This window comes from Ailuropoda melanoleuca, chromosome 3, assembly GCF_002007445.2.
Source record: "Ailuropoda melanoleuca isolate Jingjing chromosome 3, ASM200744v2, whole genome shotgun sequence".
NCBI classification, from domain to species: Eukaryota; Metazoa; Chordata; class Mammalia; order Carnivora; family Ursidae; genus Ailuropoda; species Ailuropoda melanoleuca.
In genome coordinates, this window is record NC_048220.1 from 82,924,623 (window position 1) to 82,942,296 (window position 17,674).

General features: G+C 52.3%; 1 protein-coding gene across 18 annotated transcripts in view; it reads left to right on the forward strand.

Moving 5' to 3' along the window:
- Positions 1-16,363, forward strand: part of FAM193B (family with sequence similarity 193 member B) — a 31,880-nt gene extending 15,517 nt beyond the window's left edge. For 12 of the 18 annotated variants that reach the window (XM_034656622.1, XM_034656626.1, XM_034656638.1 and 9 more), the window contains 7 exons: positions 1,052-1,439; positions 4,608-4,809; positions 5,701-5,940; positions 12,029-13,049; positions 13,211-13,286; positions 14,081-14,178; positions 15,985-16,363. In XM_034656622.1, coding sequence (XP_034512513.1) covers positions 1,052-1,439; positions 4,608-4,809; positions 5,701-5,940; positions 12,029-13,049; positions 13,211-13,286; positions 14,081-14,177 — 2,024 coding nt within the window. In that variant the 3' untranslated portion in view covers position 14,178; positions 15,985-16,363. The remainder of the gene's footprint in view (positions 1-1,051; positions 1,440-4,607; positions 4,810-5,700; positions 5,941-12,028; positions 13,050-13,210; positions 13,287-14,080; positions 14,179-15,984) is intronic. The other 6 variants (XM_034656631.1, XM_034656633.1, XM_034656630.1 and 3 more) reach the window with 5 other exon arrangements.
- The last annotated feature ends 1,311 nt before the right edge of the window (positions 16,364-17,674 follow it).

Consider the following 17,674-nt stretch of genomic DNA (forward strand, 5'->3'; position numbering starts at 1 on the left):
CATGGCACTCCTTTCCCTAGAACTCTGAAGTTGAAAAATATTGTCATTGGCTCTGATAACTTTCCCTTCAGTTTCAGGAGGGGATGTGGTAAACACTGGCTGAACAGGAAGTAGTGTGGAAGTGTCCCTGAGGAGTTCAGATGTCAGCCACCTAACACTTGACCCCTGCAGCAGCACAGAGGACCTGGGTGCTTTGTCTTCCTAGGCCTCCTTTTCTCCACCTAAGGAACAGTTATAAAAGCACAAGAAGTTGTGGTGCAAACTGCCAGGATTATTAGCCAAGTTCACAGCTATATAAGCCTTCTTTACACCCTGAGTTAACCCTTAGATACCCAAAGAAAAAGTCTTAGGTTATTGAGGTACTATGTAAATATTCATTACTATTTCTAAATTGAGGGCTTGAGAGTAGCCTAACACTATATGTTAACTATACTGGAATTAAAATATATAAGAGGAAGAACAAAATTGAGGGCCTGAGTTCTCCAAAGGGGTGCTGCTCCCAGAATTGTGAGAGTTGAGTAGAATTCCATTTATTTTGATGGATAAGCCAAAGAAGACTCATCAAAGCTTTTTCCCACTTCTGTGATATTTGGGGCCACCCGGGAGTCTGGCATACCCTGTCTGCCTCAGTCCTCATGGCCCAGGGGCAGAGCTTTGGCCTGCTGCTCCACTGGCTTCTGTAGACCCCTTCCTGGGCCTGAGGGTTGCCTACAAGCGCCCAAGTCCTAGAGAGACTCCCCAAGAGACAGAACACATATCTGCTGTTTATGCCACAGCAGAGGTGTTGTGGCCTTCCATGGGGTGGGCATTCCTGGGTCCTTCTCTCAGATCTGGGCTCCTCAAGCCTGTCCAGCCAAGTTGCTCCCAGCAGGGACAGTTCTTCAGCCCGAGGCACTGCTAGTCTTTCCCAAAAGTTCACATGTTCCACTGTGCTGAGAGGCTGTCCCCAGACTGGTCACAGTAAGCAGGATGTTGTGACAGTGAGCACTTGGGCTTTCCTTCCCAGGGTCTTGGCTCTCACTCTGACCCCCTTCTTCCCATCCACCCACAGGAGAGGTTTTCTCTATCTCGGAGCACCACCGGCACTCAGACCTCACTGCTCCACCTAACAGCCCCACTGGCCACCACCCCCAGCCAGCGTCGCTGATCCCATCTCACCCCGGATCCTTCGGCTCACCACCCCACCCACACCTGCTGCCTGCTACCCCAGCAGCGCCTTTCCCTGCCCAGGCTTCAGAATGCCCTGTTGCCGCTGCTGCCGTCCCCCACACCCCAGGGGCATGTCAGACCCCCCACCTGCCCTCCACCAGCATGCCGCTCCTGAAGATGCCTCCACCATTCTCGGGGTGCAGCCACCCCTGTAGCGGGCACTGCAGCGGGCACTGCAGCGGGCCTCTCCTTCCACCTCCCAGCTCTCAGCAGCTCCCTAGCACTCACAGGTAAGCGAGTGGCATAAAGGGTGTACTCCCTGCTAACTTCAGCCTTTCGTTCTGTGAAACTTTACAAAGCATACCTTTGGGGTAGCCTCTAGGGGTGCCGGGGTGGCTCAGTCAGTTGAGCATCCAGCTCTTGTTTTCTGCTCGGGTCATGACCTCGGGGTCCTGAGATAGAGCCCCACAGTGGGCTCCATTCTTAGGGAGGAGTCTACTTGAGATTCTCTCTCTCTTTCTCCCTCTGCCTCTCCCCCCGCTCACACTCTCTCTCTTTCTCTCTAGGATAGATAAGTAAATCTTAGAAAATAAAAGGTAGACTCTGTGTCTTTTGTATAGTTTTTACAGTCATTAAAGAAGTAGGTGTTTACTGTTTTTTTAAAAACTTGGAAAAATTCAGAGATGTCTAATGAAAAAATTTCTTCACAACCTAAACTTTTTTTTTTTTTTTAAATATTTTATTTATTTATTTGACAGAGATAGACACAGCCAGCGAGAGAGGGAACACAAGCAGGGGGAGTGGGAGAGGAAGAAGCAGGCTCATAGCAGAAGAGCCTGATGTGGGGCTCGATCCCATAACGCCGGGATCACGCCCTGAGCCGAAGGCAGACGCTTAACCGCTGTGCCACCCAGGCGCCCCTAAACTTTGTTTTTTAAGATTTACTTATTTATTTTGAGAGAGAGAGCACATGTATGCAAGCGGGAGGGGCAGAGGGAGAGAGAGAAAATCCACAGGCAAACTCCCCGCTGAGCATGGAGCCCAACACGGGGCTCGATTTCACAGCCCTGAGATCATGACCTGAGCTGAAATCAAGAGTTGGACCCTTAACTGACTGAGCCCCCCAGGGTGCCCCTAATGATAAACTTCTAACACTGCAGTATATTTTTTTTCTGATGTCTCTATATAAATTAGGTCCATGTTTATACATTCTTGTGTAGTTATTTTTTTTTTAACATTTTAGATCATTGCCCCAGTTAAAATTCTTCAAAAAACTCAAGTGACCACAAAATGTCTTATTATATACCTCTAGCATAATTTATTTTATCATTCCCCTGTTCCTGGACATTGGGGCATTTCTATTTTTTTGGTTTTGTTTTTAAGATTTTATTTATTTATTTGACAGACAGAGCGTGAACACAAGTAGGCAAAGTGGCAGGGAGAGGGAGAAGCCAGGTTCCCCATTGAGCAGGGAGCCCCAGTGCAGAACTCCATCCCAGGACCCTGGGATCATGACCTGAGCCAAAGGCAGACACTTAACTGACTGAGCCACCCAGGCGCTCCCGGGCATTTCTAGTTTTTACCACTAAAAGCAAGGCTGTAATAAACATTCTTGCACCCAAATCTGTATCTGAGTCCAGAATTATGGGCTTAAGGATTCCCTAAAGTAACTCTAAGTACTGAAGAAGTTGATATTAATGTAGATGTGGAAGATAAAATTCTTTGGAGAAGATAAATACGCATTTTTGTATTATAAATCAGATCTGTGTTTAGTATGCATTTATATTTTCGTATTCTAAAATCCCACCACCCCAATATCACCACTGTTGGCAGTTTTCCCTGCAGGTCTTTCCCACACAGTGGTGGTGGTGTCTGTAAAGTTTATACAGTTTTTCTCTGTCCTGTTTAACTCAGCATTCATTGTTTGGTTCCTGTGTGGCCTTCTGGGCCTCAGCTGAAAGCTGGAGAATGTTCTCCATAGTGTACTTCACTGTTTTCTGGTTGCTGATGATTGAAGTCATTCCAGTATTTTAACACTGTAAATATCTCTCTAAAGATGCCTTTGCCTAAAGCTTTTTTCCCTCTTTTGGGTTTTTTTCTCCTTGGAGTGGATCCCTCAGAATGAAAAAAGTTCTCAGTTTAAGGGATGTCAGGATGTCTTTTTTGAGAAGGATTCTTAATACACATTGAAAAATTGCTTTTTAAAGGGCTCTCCAAATTGATGTAACCACCAATATTAGGGTGCTAGTTTCTTCATATTCTCAGGAGCAGTGGGTATTTTAATTTTGCTAATGTGGGTGAAGAATGGTCAGTTTGGATTAAGTTTCTGTGAGTACCACTGATAATGGTTCCTGCCCCTCCTTTTCTAGTCCTTGCTCAACAGACTGCCCTGGGAGTGAAGCCTCCTCACTGCTCCTCATCTTGCCCTTTCTCCCAGCTCCCACCCCATGTCCCCAGCCCCAGGGCACTCCAGCTGCTGAGGGCCAACCCCGGGCTCTTGCTCTTCAGGCTCCAGTTACGGGACTTTGTGGGCCCAAGTCTTTTCTTACCCTGGAAAAATAGGCTATATTACAGGATGCCCCCAGTGCTTCCTAAAGTCCAGAGACAAAGCAGTACAATGGGAGAGTATGGGGTTTGCACATAGGCAGAGGCTGAGTCCTAGCCACTCCTTGGGCAAAGTAGTTAAGCACTCTGACCCTTAAGTTACTTCCACTGCAGGATGGGGATAGCAACATCTATTTTGCAAAATTTGGGAGACACTTAGAAATACTATGCGAAATAGAGTACCAGACCCAAACAGTAAAGTAGCTCTTAGAGTCTCACCCACAAGGCACATTTACTTTCCTAACTTTAAGGCCCCACACTAAGGCAGCTCCACCCACTGGGACAGACTCGGTCAAGAACCTTAGAAGATGAAATTGACCTTGTCAGCCTCCTTGGGTTGCTCCAGGAGAGCCATCGGCCCACTAATCTGTTCACTTAGCTACTTACTGAGCACCTGCTGTATACACTGTTGTTATGCTGCCCACTGGGACCTAAAAATAGAAGTGGCATGGTTCCTGCCCCTAGGGAATGCACCATCTGGTCTGAGAGACAGGTGGGCAAACAGACCATCACAGTGAAGTGTGATATACAGTAGGATAGCGAGGTATATACACCCACTGTGTGACCCTTCTTCGGAATTCAGGAGGGTCACACAGTGGGTGCGGGCACAGGAGGCATGAGTTTCCTACCTTTCCAGAATAATGCCATTGAGCTGGGCCCTGAGGGTCAGTGAGGGTGTTGGCCCTGTTCTTGTGACAGGCACTGATATGGTCTGACTGCTTTGGCCTTTGTGGGATGAGGCAGATAAAGGGTAGTTGGGACAACCGTGGTGGGGATGCTTCTCCAGGCTCCTACCGCAGTCTGCTTCTGCCCTGCCCTCCCTCACATGTGGGCTTATCTTTCTCCCCCATCAGCAGGGACCCTGGGTGCAAGGGGCACAAGTTTACACACAGTGGCCTGGCCTGCCAGCTGCCCCAGCCCTGCGAGGCAGATGAGGGCCTGGGTGAGGAAGAGGACAGCAGCTCAGAGCGCAGCTCCTGCACCTCATCCTCCACTCACCAGAGAGATGGAAAGTTCTGTGACTGCTGCTACTGTGAGTTCTTCGGCCACAATGCGGTGAGTGAGCCTGCCCAGGCCAGAGAGGGCTGGGGGCCAGTCAAGGTGAGCCAAAGGAACGCCTGCTCTTCCTAGAGAGCCCCCCCGCCTTGCTCATGGGGATAATAACCACACTGGGACCCTCTGAGTCCTTGCAGCCTGTGTCCGCTTGCTTGATCCTTACAACACATTTGTGAGGTAGGGATGTTTAAACACCTCTACCCTTGCTGTTTTCATGGTTTCTCTTAAGATTGACTTTTTTTCCTTGGCCAAAAGGAAAGGAAATGGCAGAGAGCATGCATACGTGTGTAATCACAGAGAAGCGAACACTTGTGCATGATGAAGGCAGAGTGGAAGTGAAGGCTCTCAGTCCCCCAAGCGTGAGAGCCAGCAAGGGACAGGCCGTGAGCACAGACAGCACCAGGCAGGAGACTCAGGGCAGAGTACATGCTGTCTCTGGACAGAGGGCGAAAGCAGCTCAGAAGTCTCATAAAGTGAAGAGGAAAGGGCCGCCGGCTAGGGTAAAGCAGTTGAGGACAGAAGAAATGAAAGTAATTACATTGTTAGTCACCTTTAAGCTAAGGGTTATTATTCTCATTTTAGAGATGACAAAATTGAGGCACACAAAGACTCAGTGACCTGCCCAAGGTCATACAGCTTCCAAGTGACAAAGCCCGGGCTCAAACCTGCTTTGCTGGCTCCCAAGTCAGTGTGCTCAGTGCTGTTACGTACCTCCCACTCCCTCCGCTGCCTCAGCTCTGGGCCTGGCCGAGGCTGAAGCCACTTGGCCTTTGTGGCTATGGTAGAAAGAACAGTTGTCTCGCTTCTCACCACATGTTCGGTGCCAGCGGGTGGGAGTGCTCCGGGCTTCCCAGGCCCAGGGTGTAACGTCAGCACCTCCCCCTCCCCCAGCCACCCGCTGCCCCGACGAGTCGGAATTATACAGAGATCCGAGAGAAGCTCCGCTCGAGGCTGACCAGGCGGAAAGAGGAGCTGCCCGTGAAGGGGGGCGCCCTGGGCGGGATCCCTGGGGAGCCCGCCGTGGACCACCGAGATGTGGATGAGCTGCTGGAATTCATCAACAGCACGGAGCCCAAAGTCCCCAACAGCGCCAGGGCCGCCAAGCGGGCCCGGCACAAGCTGAAAAAGAAGGTGGGTGTGGGGGGGGAGCCTAGCTCTACCGCCTCTCCTCCCTGAGGAATCCCTCGCCCCACCCCCCCCAAGACTTGTGGGGCATGAACGGTGTTGGCTGCCGGAAGCCTTGGCACAACTTACTGCTATGGGAAGGTCTGAATGCATTTGGGAGGCATCAGGGTCAGGGAGCCTGGGGCCAGTGATTGGAGGAAAGATGAGTCCTGGCCTCAGAAGCTGCTTGCTGAATTCCTCAAAGCACAGGACTTGCTTCAGTCAGTCAGTCATTTATTCATTCAGCAAACACTTCTGCAAATACTGGGAGCCAAAGCATGACGCAGTTAAGTTCTCACCCTGGAGAAGCTCTGTCCAGTGGAGAGACTGACACAAAACTGGATGAGCACATTAGCATGTGACAAGCCCTGGGATGAGGGAAGCCCCCCATCCTGCCTGGGCACGCTGGAAATGGCTTACCAAGAGGCCGACTTGAGAGCTGAGTTGCAGGGAGTGAGTTCAGTTTCATCAGGAGAGTCATTCTGGCAGCAGGCGTAGCATATTCACAGCAGTTTGGGGTAGCCAAAGTTCAAATAGAGGAGAGGCAGGACAGCTAGTACAGGTGAGACAGGGCCTCATGGGTCCCGCTGAAGAGTTTTGACTTGATCCTGTAGCTGAGGGGGAGTCACTGCAGGGCTTTTATCAGAGGATGCACTTGGTCAGATCTGTATGTCACCATGACTATGTGGCAGTATGGAAAGTAGCCTGGAGGGGTAACACTCCTGGAAGGAATACAGAGGCCCAGGGAAAGCTGATTGATGGTGGGTCTGGAGTAAGGGAAGCAGACATGACTGGCTTTGGTGATCTGATTGTGGAACAGAGATGAAGGAGTCAGGGATGTCTTCCAGGTGTTTGCTTGGGTGACTGGCAGGATGGTGTGCCCTTCACCAAGCAAGGATGGGATTGGCAGAAGACAGGGAATTCAGTTGGGGCACACTGACTCAGATTCTTAGGAGACCTCCAAGTGGAGATGGAGGTGTGGGGCTGGGAGTTGCCAGCTTGGAGATGTAATCGAAGCCATGGGAATGACCCAGCCCTGGGCTGAGTGAGCTCCTCAGAGGGCTGAGGAGAGAACCCAGTGAGCTATTCCTGGGCAGCCCTGCTCCCAGGGAAGCCCCAGGGCGTGGCAGCTCATCCCCTGCCCCCTCATTACCTCTTCACCTGCCTGCCCCCAGCTGCATCTGCACAGCGCCACACTTGGGAGCCCAGCAGCCGAAGAGTTGGGTTTGACAACGAGCTAGCTCCAGGTCCTGGGTGGTCAAACAGCCCTGGTGATCTGGAAAGCAGCAGCAGTTCGACATCTTTTTCCAGCCCAAAGGACAAACAAGGACCCTTTCCCTGCAGCCTGAAGTAGTGAGCCAAGGGGTCCCACCGCTGCCTTCAGAAAATGGTCAGCACTTTCTTTCTCCCATCCAGTGTTGCCTGACCAGAAGTGTCCACTGGGCAACAGCAGTCTCTTTAGCCTTCCCTGGCTTCTTAAGGCAGTGGTCCCCAGTTAGGTCCCAGCAAGCAGGGACACTTTGAAGTTCCCAGGCCTGGTGTGCTTTCCATAAATCTGTGTGCCCACACACCCCTACCCCTTCACTGGTAATGCCAGTAACACTCTTCTCTCCCCTTCTTTTCCTCCTGGCAAGTTCCTTCCAAGCTCAGACTTCCTCAGGTAACTCCTTCCACAGGACTGCCACTGTACCTCACACGTCTCTCTCAGCTGCCGTCCATTACACTCCATGCACTCATGCGGAAACTTGCTGCACAGTGGCTATCTGCCCGGTCCAGTCTAGAGGCTAGAGTACAACATGGCACCAGGCAGTTGCAAGGTCATGTGATAGGCAGTCATGGTCATTATCTGTTTATGCATCAGCCTCCTCTCTAGTGTCCTTCCTCTACCTCTCAGACTTAACCACAATCTGACTGTCTACCAAAAACACGGCTTCCCCTGGGAGCCATCCAGTGGAGAATGCTCATTTTCTCCCACCTCAGGAGACCAAGAAAGTTGAGTATCTTTCTGCTCCCTTATACCATTTCCAGACCGTGACTGTCTGTCCTTCATGTACTAGTCCCTACTCCTTTGAAACTGACCCTGGCTCTGTCATCTACAGCCCCCAGCCACTCCTCTTCATCCACTGAAGGCTGTCACCTGTCCCTTTCTCCTCTTCCCAGGCCATAGAGATCCCCTGACCATCATTCACTCACTGTCTTACCAATACTCTCAATTCCTTGTCCTTTGGCCCTTGCATTACACCCACTCAGAAAAATCACAGCCCTGCATTTGACCCCTCCCTGCCCGTCCCCTTCCACACCTCGAGGAAAGCGCTGGATCACATCTGTCTGTGGCACCCAGGCCGTGTGGTCTTCCGCTTGCCTGAGCCCTCACATTGCCCAGCAGGCCTCTGGTCCCCTTGCTCTTCATCACTCCTGTTCACCACAGACCCTTTGTCAGACCTCCAGATTCTTCTCAAATCTCCAGGCTTTCCCCACCCCGCTTTTCTTTTTTGTTAGATCAGCTCGCTTCCTGTTTCAAGAAGGAAAAAAAAACAAGCCAGTGAACAGGCACTCCCTCAAACGTCTTACCATTCCACCTGCAGACTTTCTTGTCATGAGAGAAGAGTTACCGCTTCTGCTTAAGACCGTGCAGTCCTTTCCCACTGCTTCAGTCTAAGCTCGACTTCCTGCTCTGGCTCCGGCCTCTCTTGGTCTGGCTCCCGTCAGCATTGCACTGTGCCTAGTACTCTCTCTTCTGAAAGCAAACTGTGCCTTGAGTGTACAGCCTCTCACCCTCACCTCATCTTTTTCCTCCCATCACAGCCAGATTTCTTGAAAACTGTTGTCTGCCTTCACTGTCCTTCCTTTCAGCTCATTGCAGACTGTTTTCCTCTCCCTCTCCTCCACAGAACCACCAGTGACATCTTTGTTGCCAAATCGTACCCTCCTATCCCATCTTCTCTGTAGCATCTCACATTTTGTATTGGTTATCTTTTTCAAATATGTTCTCTTTGGCTCCCCTGTCCTCGGCCAGGTGGGGGAGGGGAAGAACAGTGGGATTGCCGTGTTCTCCAGGTTTCTCACCTTCTCTGTCCTCTCTTCTGTCTCCTTTGTGGATTCCTCTTCCTTTCCCCAACCCTCCCCCTCAAGGCCCTCTCCCTGGCAAAGAGAACCATCCAGATAGCGTTGTTCCTGGTTCACCAGCTCTCCCTGTTTCCTCCCTGCACTTCACACTGGTGACTCCTGCTGCTACGGGGCTTCTTCTCACAAGTGTCCTACCAGTATTCAGACTGAGCATATCCAAAACTGAGCTTGTTCTCTTTCTCCAAGGAGGCCTGCTCTTCCTTCTCCGTTGTCTGTCTAGTTAATGGCGCCACCGTCCACCCAGTTGCCTGAACCAGAACCCAGGGTGCCATCCTGGGAGGAAAGCGTCGTGGTGATCGAGAGCAGCGGGCCTTGGAATCGGACCTCAGTTTGAAACCTGGCTCTGCCACACTTGCTGGATGACCTTGGGCAAATCACTTCACCTCTAAGCCTCAGTTTCTTCATCTACAACATGAGAATAATAGTAGAGCCTGACTCAGATGGTTGCAGGAATGAAACAGTGATGCACAGAAAGGCTCATCAGAGAGTGTGTGTGGTCAGGGAAGAGGCGGCAGCGCCAGTGGTCGTCAGTATTGTTTTCATGGCTCATCCCACTCTCCCCACCTGTCCCTGAGTCCTGGCCATGTGACCTCCCAAGTAGCTCAAACCACCCGCTTCTCTCCACCCTACTGCTGCTATTGAAATGTCTTCAGTGGCCGAACACGGCCCTTAGTGTCAAACCCAGACTTGAACCTGGCCTGCAGGGCTCTTGAGCCCCTGCTTAGCTTGCCAGCTTCATCTCTCAGTCTCTCCTCCCTGGCCTTCCCGCCTACCAGTCCCCACCACTCCTAAAAGAAACCTGGGCTCCAGCTCTCCCTGTGAATGTTGGCATTCCCTAAAGATTATATGTGCCCATTCCCTAGTCACTTGCTCTTCCTTCTGCTAGTCTCACTCTGGGATGATCCCAGTCACCCTCCAGTGCCTAGTGAGATACTGCCTCCTCTGGGAAGTACCTCTAGTGTCCCAGCCTGAGTTCCCAGAGCATCTTGTGCTTTCTTCGCTGTAGCTCTTGTCACTCAGAATTAAACAGCCGGTTTGCATGTGCATCTCCCCCAGCAGACTCAAGTCTGCAAGCAGACCTCTCATGCACAGCTGAATCCCCCAGAGCCCAGCCCAGTGCCTCAGTCATTGGTCAAGATGTGATTGTCAGACAGGATTGAAAGACCTAGGAACTGCGGATCACACGTGGGTGTGCTGTCCCAAATCTACCACTTTCTAGCCATGTGGGTCAGTTCCTTTTTTGTGCCAAAGTCAAGTGTCCTCATCTGCAAATTGAGGATAATGGCACAACAAGGGCAATTGTGAGAATTAAACGAGACAGCATGTGGGAAGGATCAGGCTAGTGGCACATAACAGAAAGCATGTGTTCTGTGCGCTCCTCTCACTACCAAATCACACATGGTTCCATGTCACTCCCTCTAACTCATTATTTTCAGACTTCGTTGTTTAGCAGCAGAACTCTTTTTTTACAATTGAAATCCTCCATGTAACCTCCATTCTAATAGAAAAGGCTGGGTTGGTACAGGAGAGAAGTGATGTGAAGGGCCTTCCAGTCCTTCATCCATCCCCGTGGCCTCAGAGCTCTGCCCGTGGTCTTAAACTCCATGGCACAAGGCTGGAAACACTGCTGCAGACCGAGCTGCTTCCCCACTGGAGCCCCATGGTGCTAAGTCACAGCCTCATCGGCACCTGGGGAAAGGGACACATGCCCTCTCAGGTGTCCTCCGGGCAACACTGAGGTATAGGTAGGCGGTTTTTCTCCCAAATACACCAACGGGGACGATTAGGTTCAGAGAGAGTAAGTGATTTGTCCAAGGTCCCACGGTGGTGGTGCTCTTCTGCCCCAGAGCGCTACCAGGGCACAGGGTTACCCTCTTTAAGTTGACTCTGAGGTGGTGGCACGCCCCCTTTCCTCTCCCCAGTTTCCTTTTCCTGTTTCTCCCCCTCCAATTCCCAAATCAGCTACAAATGTGGGAAATGGTAGAAGTCATCCAACCCCTGGCCCAATACCACCACCTCTTTCCCACGGGCTTTTGACATTTGTCTCCCATCTCCCTCTAAAGGCCGCCTTGGTCTGCTGGTGTGTGGAGGTTGGACAGAGGGATGGAGTGACTCAGAGCCCACAGACTTTTCACTTCCATTCTCCAGAACTGGGTCTGTTAAACTTGACTGACAGAGTCCAGTCCCCCAGTTCTCACCTGGGCAGAAGGGCTGCTTTTACATCTTGCTGTGGGACCCCATGTAGCTGTCCTGTATGCCATCAGGCACACTTCAGGCATGGCCTTGATTACTTGAGGCAGCTGAGTGGTGAGTGGCTTTTATATGGAATTTCTCCTTCTTCCATAGCACCCATACACACATTCCTGCCACCCAAAGTAGTCTGACCTACTGTGGTGGTCTCACAGCCCTGTCTTACTTCTTGAAAGGCCTCCCATGATGTCACAGCTTTTTTCCCCTACTACTAGCACAATTGGAGAGAATGCCTCTGTAGCTGCCATCTCCCTCACTTGTATCCGCACTTTGGTCTTCACCCCAGAATTTTTGTCCACCTTTTGCAGATGAGTCCGCTGAGACTCAGCAAATGAATGAATTGCTTAAATTGAGGCCTGGAAGGCAAGGTGCAATTAGCTGCATTCCTATTCCTTTGAGTCCTACTGGTCTTAGGCCCTAGGACTGACACTGGGGCTCTGAGTGAACAAGCTGTCAAAACCTATCCTCCGTGGGTCTGTCTCCATCCCGAGAGCATGCACCTGTTCAATTGCATTTCATCCTCCCTCCTGCAGGTTGGGTGAGCAGGCCCCGGATGGCCAGGGCCCTGCCTCTAGCCAGTTAGCTGCAAAGCCAGGCCCCAGGCTGATGTGTCAGGTGTCACATTGTGCCTGGCAGCTGCCAGCCTCCATCCAGCTGAAACTGCTTCTTATATTGGCAGGAAAAGGAGAAGGCCCACTTGGCAGCAGAAGCTCTAAAGCAGGTGAATCGTAGTGTTTCCGGAAGCCGGGAACCAAGGCCTGCCAGGGAGAGGCTCTTGGAGTGGCCTGACCGGGAGCTGGATCGGGTCAACAGCTTCCTGAGCAGCCGTCTGCAAGAGATCAAGAACACTGTCAAGGACTCTATCCGTGCCAGCTTCAGTGTGTGTGAGCTCAACATGGACAGCAATGGATTCTCTAAGGAGGGGGCTGCTGAGCCAGAGCCCCAGAGCCTATCCCCCTCAAACCTCAATGGCCCCTCAGAGCAACGGCCTGACATTAACCTTGACCTGTCCCCTTTGACTTTGGGGTCCTCTCAGAACCACACATTACAAGTTCCAGGTGAGCCAGCCCCACCGTGGACAGAAATGAGAGGCTCTCACCCACCATGGACAGAGGTGAGGGGTCCCCCTCCCGGTATCATCCCTGAGAATGGGCTAGTGAGGAGACTCAACGCCGTGCCCAACCTTTCCCGGGTGATCTGGGTCAAGACACCCAAGCCAGGCAACCCTAGCCCTGAGGAGCCAAGCCCAAAGGAGGTTCCCAGTTGCAAGCCGGAGCTGCCCGAGCCTGTGGCCTCAAGTGGGAAGCCGCGGAAAGGCAAGAGACAGGGCAGTCAGGCCAAGAAGAATGAGGCGAGCCCAGCCCCCCGGTCCCCAGCCAGCCTTGAGGCTCCCAATGCCAAGGGCCACACTCCCAGCTCCAAGCAGCCAGGCAAGGCCCCGGAGCCTCCCAAAGTGGGTAGCTGTGCCGAGGCTGGAGAGGGGAGCCAGGGGAGCCAGCCAGGATCAGGCTGGGCTGGCAGCCCCAAAGCCGATGAGAAGGGCAGTTTCTGGCTAAACTGGCCAAGCGAGGCCAAAGCGCGGCCTCTGGAGCAGGAGTCCGTGCAGCCCCCAGGCCCAGCAAGGCCACAGAGTTTGCCACAAGGCAAGGGCCGCAGCCGCCGGAGCCGCAACAAGCAGGAGAAGACGGCCGCCTCCTTGGGTGAGTACAGCAGGAACTGAGTGGTTAACGACCCCCCCCCCCCCCCCCCCCNCAGGCCACAGGGTGGAGGGTAGTACTCGTGTGTGGGCAGTGCTGCCCCAAGAGCATGACCCCAGAGGCCTGGCCGTGGGCACTGAGCCCTCCTGGCTGTGTCTTCCTAGACGATGTGTTCCTGCCCAAGGACATGGATGGGGTGGAGATGGATGAGACTGACCGGGAGGTGGAGTACTTCAAGAGGTAGGTGTGGGGATGCCTCCTTGCCCACCCTCACTCAGGCTCGCCCTCAGCCTGACACCCTCAGAGAGAGAGCCTTTCCAGGCTCTCTCCCACCAGTCTATCTGCTGGAACTCAGGTAGCCACACAGCAGGACAGGACATATGGGAAGGTGTAAGGCAGAGGGAGAAGGACGTACGTCGGGCCCCGAGAACCAGGGCTTTCTCCAGGCTTATTCACTAGCACTTCCTCTGCTCTGCCTGGGCTGAGCTCTGGGCTGGAGGCAAATCAGATACAGTCTAGATGGAGAGAGAGAGCCATAAACACACAGTTCAGTGATAAGTGCTGTTGGAGGAGTAAGGGCCTGGGGCTGCAGACCAAGCTGAAACGTAGGGATGGGCAGCGCTCCCAGAAGAGGTAGGAACCAAGCTGAGACCTGAGAAGTAAGAATGAGTAGGCCAGGTCAAACAGGGCCTTTGTGACGGCAGAGCTGGTAGGTACAGAGGTCTGAGGCTGAAAGCAACGTGCGATAGCTAGGCAGCCCAGTGTAGCCAGAGTAAAATACATCATGAGGAGCGATTCTATATCCCAAGGCAGTGTCACTTTCTTCATATACTGTTCCCTGGGCTCGTGGGCATCTGTCCAGAAAGCCAGCAAAGCTCTCATAACTGCTAGACCCCAATACCCTGGAGCCAGAGGGGTTGTACAGAGCTGACTTGGTTCCTTTAGTGACCAAGACACATGGGTCTAGAAGTGGGGTCCAGCAGGGAGAGGGGAACCTCTGATTGTGCTTTTCTGGTGTCTCTCAAACTTAATAGGTTCTGTTTGGATTCTGCAAAGCAAACTCGTCAGAAAGTTGCTGTGAACTGGACCAACTTCAGCCTCAAGAAAACCACCCCCAGCACAGCTCAGTGAGGTACGGAGATCCCCAAGTGTTGCATGTACTTCCACTCCCCACCAGACCATTTCATGCTCTGGGGCACACGGAGTTGGGCTAGTAGCTGGCCAGCCCTAGCCCCTGCGCCTCCACAGTGACAGCTACATGCTCCGGAGACACAGGCCCCATCTGTTCTCCTGTGGCCACTCACCCCTAGGCCTCTGTCCTTTCATCTCTCCTTCCTGGGCCAGACCCTCCTGGAGCCCTCCTGCCTTTGTTCCTGAAGGGCCCTTCCTTCACTGCCATCCCTGGGCTATCTCCACCAGGCCTCTACTTCCCTTACCATCTGCCTCTCAAGTGCCTAGGCAGCCTTAATCCCCAGAGGCCTGCCCCCCTCCCTGACATTATTAGCCTCGGTTGAATCTCACTTGCTCAGCCTTGTAGGCTGCCAGGGTGCCTCCCAGCTGATACCATGCAAGAAGGTAGGACCAGTGAGAGGACAGATGAGCTAGACCAAGGCCTTGGTGAGGTCATTTAGGCATGGGGGAGGTGGTAAGCGCTCTCCCCAAACAGGACAACCCCCATAAAGAGATTAATAACTAATCTGCCTCCTGAAAAAGAGACCTGGCCCCCAGCTGGGCTCAGGGCTCCTCTCCCAACCACCTACACAGGTGCTTTTGTGTGAAATACTGACATATCAGATGATGTTCTAGACTGAGAGCAGAAGACTAAGAAGGCACTGGGCTGAGCACCATAGTGCAGGAGAGAAGGGTGGCTGGAAGGCAGGCCTTGGTGCTGGGTTTGCAACCTAATGGCTGTGCAGTGCCCTATCTTAACCCTGTGCTCTGTCCCTGGGATCACGCCTTTTCTGGCTGGCAACCACACAACTGCTCTTAAAGCAACAGGAAACTGGGGCAGGTGAGCTGAGCTCAGGGAACCCCAGGAGGATGTCCTCACCTATCCTCCTCCTCCTTTTCTCAGTGCCAGGACCACAGTCTTCCTGGACCCTCAGACGAGTCCCCTTGCCCACTTTTGGGTCAGGATTCCCCACCCTTGGGGCTGGGCTCCCCATGGCACCTTGGGCTGCCCGGAGTCAGGACTGTCTTTAGACTCACCTCAGCCCCTCTCTCTGAAGGGGCTAGGCTCCCTGATCTTTTGCCAAACTGAAATGCCCACACCCTCGGGAGCCTCTGCCAGGGCCAGGGTGCCCTCCTGCCCCTTTTGTCCACTTCCACAGGATCCAGGAGGCATGGGGACCCCAGGCACTTTATTTGTTGCCTCTTCTGAGAGAAAAAGGGGCATACTTCCTCCCACAGCCCAATGCCCCTCTCAGCCAGGAAACCTCACTCAGCCATCTTCTCTCAGGGACTCCCTCATTGGTTGATCTCTTTCCCAAGACAGGAGATGTTCCCTCCCTGCCCCACCCCACCGTAAGGGCTCTCCATTGGCCTTTTTCACCCTCCTCAGAGTGGGATTGGGAGCCCTGAGGGTGTGTGAAAAAACAGTGCTGGGACAGATTCGGGACCTAGCCTGGGCTGTGTACAGGAGTCAGAGTGCATATTGCTACCTCTCCCCTGCCTGTCAGCAGGAAAGCAAAGGCCATAGTCCGGGCTCTTAATAGCACCCTGGCTTGGAAAGATGTGTTCCAGGGCAGCTGTCCCCTGGCAGGGTCTTAACCTGCATCCTCTACTGGAGGTAATCAGGGAAGTCTATTTAGTATTTTCAGCCCAGGCAGCAAAAGCAACAGGCAGCTGCTCCTACCCATGGGGACTGTGGAAACCCAGAGCCAGCACAGGGAGGCTAGGGCAAAGGCACACTCACGGTCTGGCCATGCTGTTTTCTCAGCCCCTGCCGGGTCGAGCTTCTTCAGGGTGTCCTGAGACCCCGACTGCCAGCTGAAGATCTACAGTCTTCTCCACATCCCTTCCCACCTGCCCAAGATCCTCCCTGCTCCTCGCCATCCTGGACCAACCAAAAGTTGAATGGATGCTGTGCCGTGCTGGGGCCCCTCAGGACCTCAGCAGAGCCGCTTCCTGGTGCTATGCAGCCTCCTCACTCGGAGCCTGGGGGCTGGACTGGCCTGGGGGCCGGGGGCTGATGGTACTGCTGGCCCAACACTGCTCTCTTTGTGTTTGGTTTTGTTTTTGTTCTTGTTTTTCAATTCTTTACTTTTGATACTGTGAAGATCTTTCCTGCGAAAGATAAAGCAACATTTGGACACAGAGTCAGTGTGTTGGTGGTTTGCTGGTCTGGGGCAGGGGTGAGGTGAGGAATGTACTCAGAAGCATGGGATCTGCCTTGGTCATTAGCCTCACTGAGCACATACTATGTGTCAGCAGTTTGGCAATTTCCACTTAATTCTCAGCAGTTCTAAATGGGACTGTTATCCCATTTTACAGATGAGGAAATTAAAGCTAAGACAGGAAAGTAACTTTAGTGCACTCAGTCTGGCTGAGCAGGGCTAGAGCCTAGGCCTGTATAACAGCAGCATCTCTGCACTTTCTCCTGGTGGGAGGACTCTGGTATGTGACCTGGAACAGCCCCTTCCCCATGCCCTGTTACCTTTCTGCGAGCTGGAGGAGTGAGATTCAGTCTCTGTGCAGCTGCTGTGAGAAGAGGTCTGGGAAAGACTTGAGGCCTTTACCGACTGTGCACCTATAGCCTGGGTTATTGACATTGTCAAGGGAAGTGGAATAAATGGAGTTTCTATAAATTGGATCTGACTTTCCAACAGGAATGAGACATGTAGAGCCAAAGTACTTGAGAGTTGAGGATAATGAACCCTTCTGTAAAGTAAAGCAAACTACCTCATTCCTACCTCCCACCCCCTGCAGTAGATCTGGTCGTACATTGATTTTCCTATAATAGGTTGTTTTTGTTCTAAAGATTTTACTTATTTACTTGACAGCCAGCGAGAGAGGGAACACAAGCAGGGGGAGTGGGAGAGGAGGAAGCAGGCTCCCAGCGAGGAGCCTGATGCGGGGCTCTGTCCCAGAATGCCCGGATCACGCCCTGAGCCAAAGGCAGATGCTTAAAGACTGAACCACCCAGTCGCCCCTTAATATAATAGGTTTGCTTAAAAAAAAAAAAAAAAATGCCTCGCACACACTTGTGTTCCNGCTTAAAAAAAAAAAAAAAAATGCCTCGCACACACTTGTGTTCCAACTCCTTGCTCCTATCGTCATTGTCTAAAACTGATACTTAACTTGAGCTTGTGTGGGGAGCAGTGGAGGCTGTGGCCACACAGTCACTAAGATCCCTTTATAAAGGGACTTTTGCTCACATGTTTCCTTCTTCCAGATTAACTTTCCTTCATCATGTCCTGCATATCCTTCACATTCCAGCTGAAAGGCCACTTTTACTAGGAGAATCAGCTTGCCCTGCCTTGTGATGCTTCCAAAAGTACTAACTTTATCTGTCTTAGAATATTTCTCCTTAACCTCAAGACCCGTTATATTTTTGTCTCCTCAACTAATCCATAAACTCACAAGCCAGGTTTGTGTCTCGTTAATCTTTTATCTGCTTCAGCACTGTG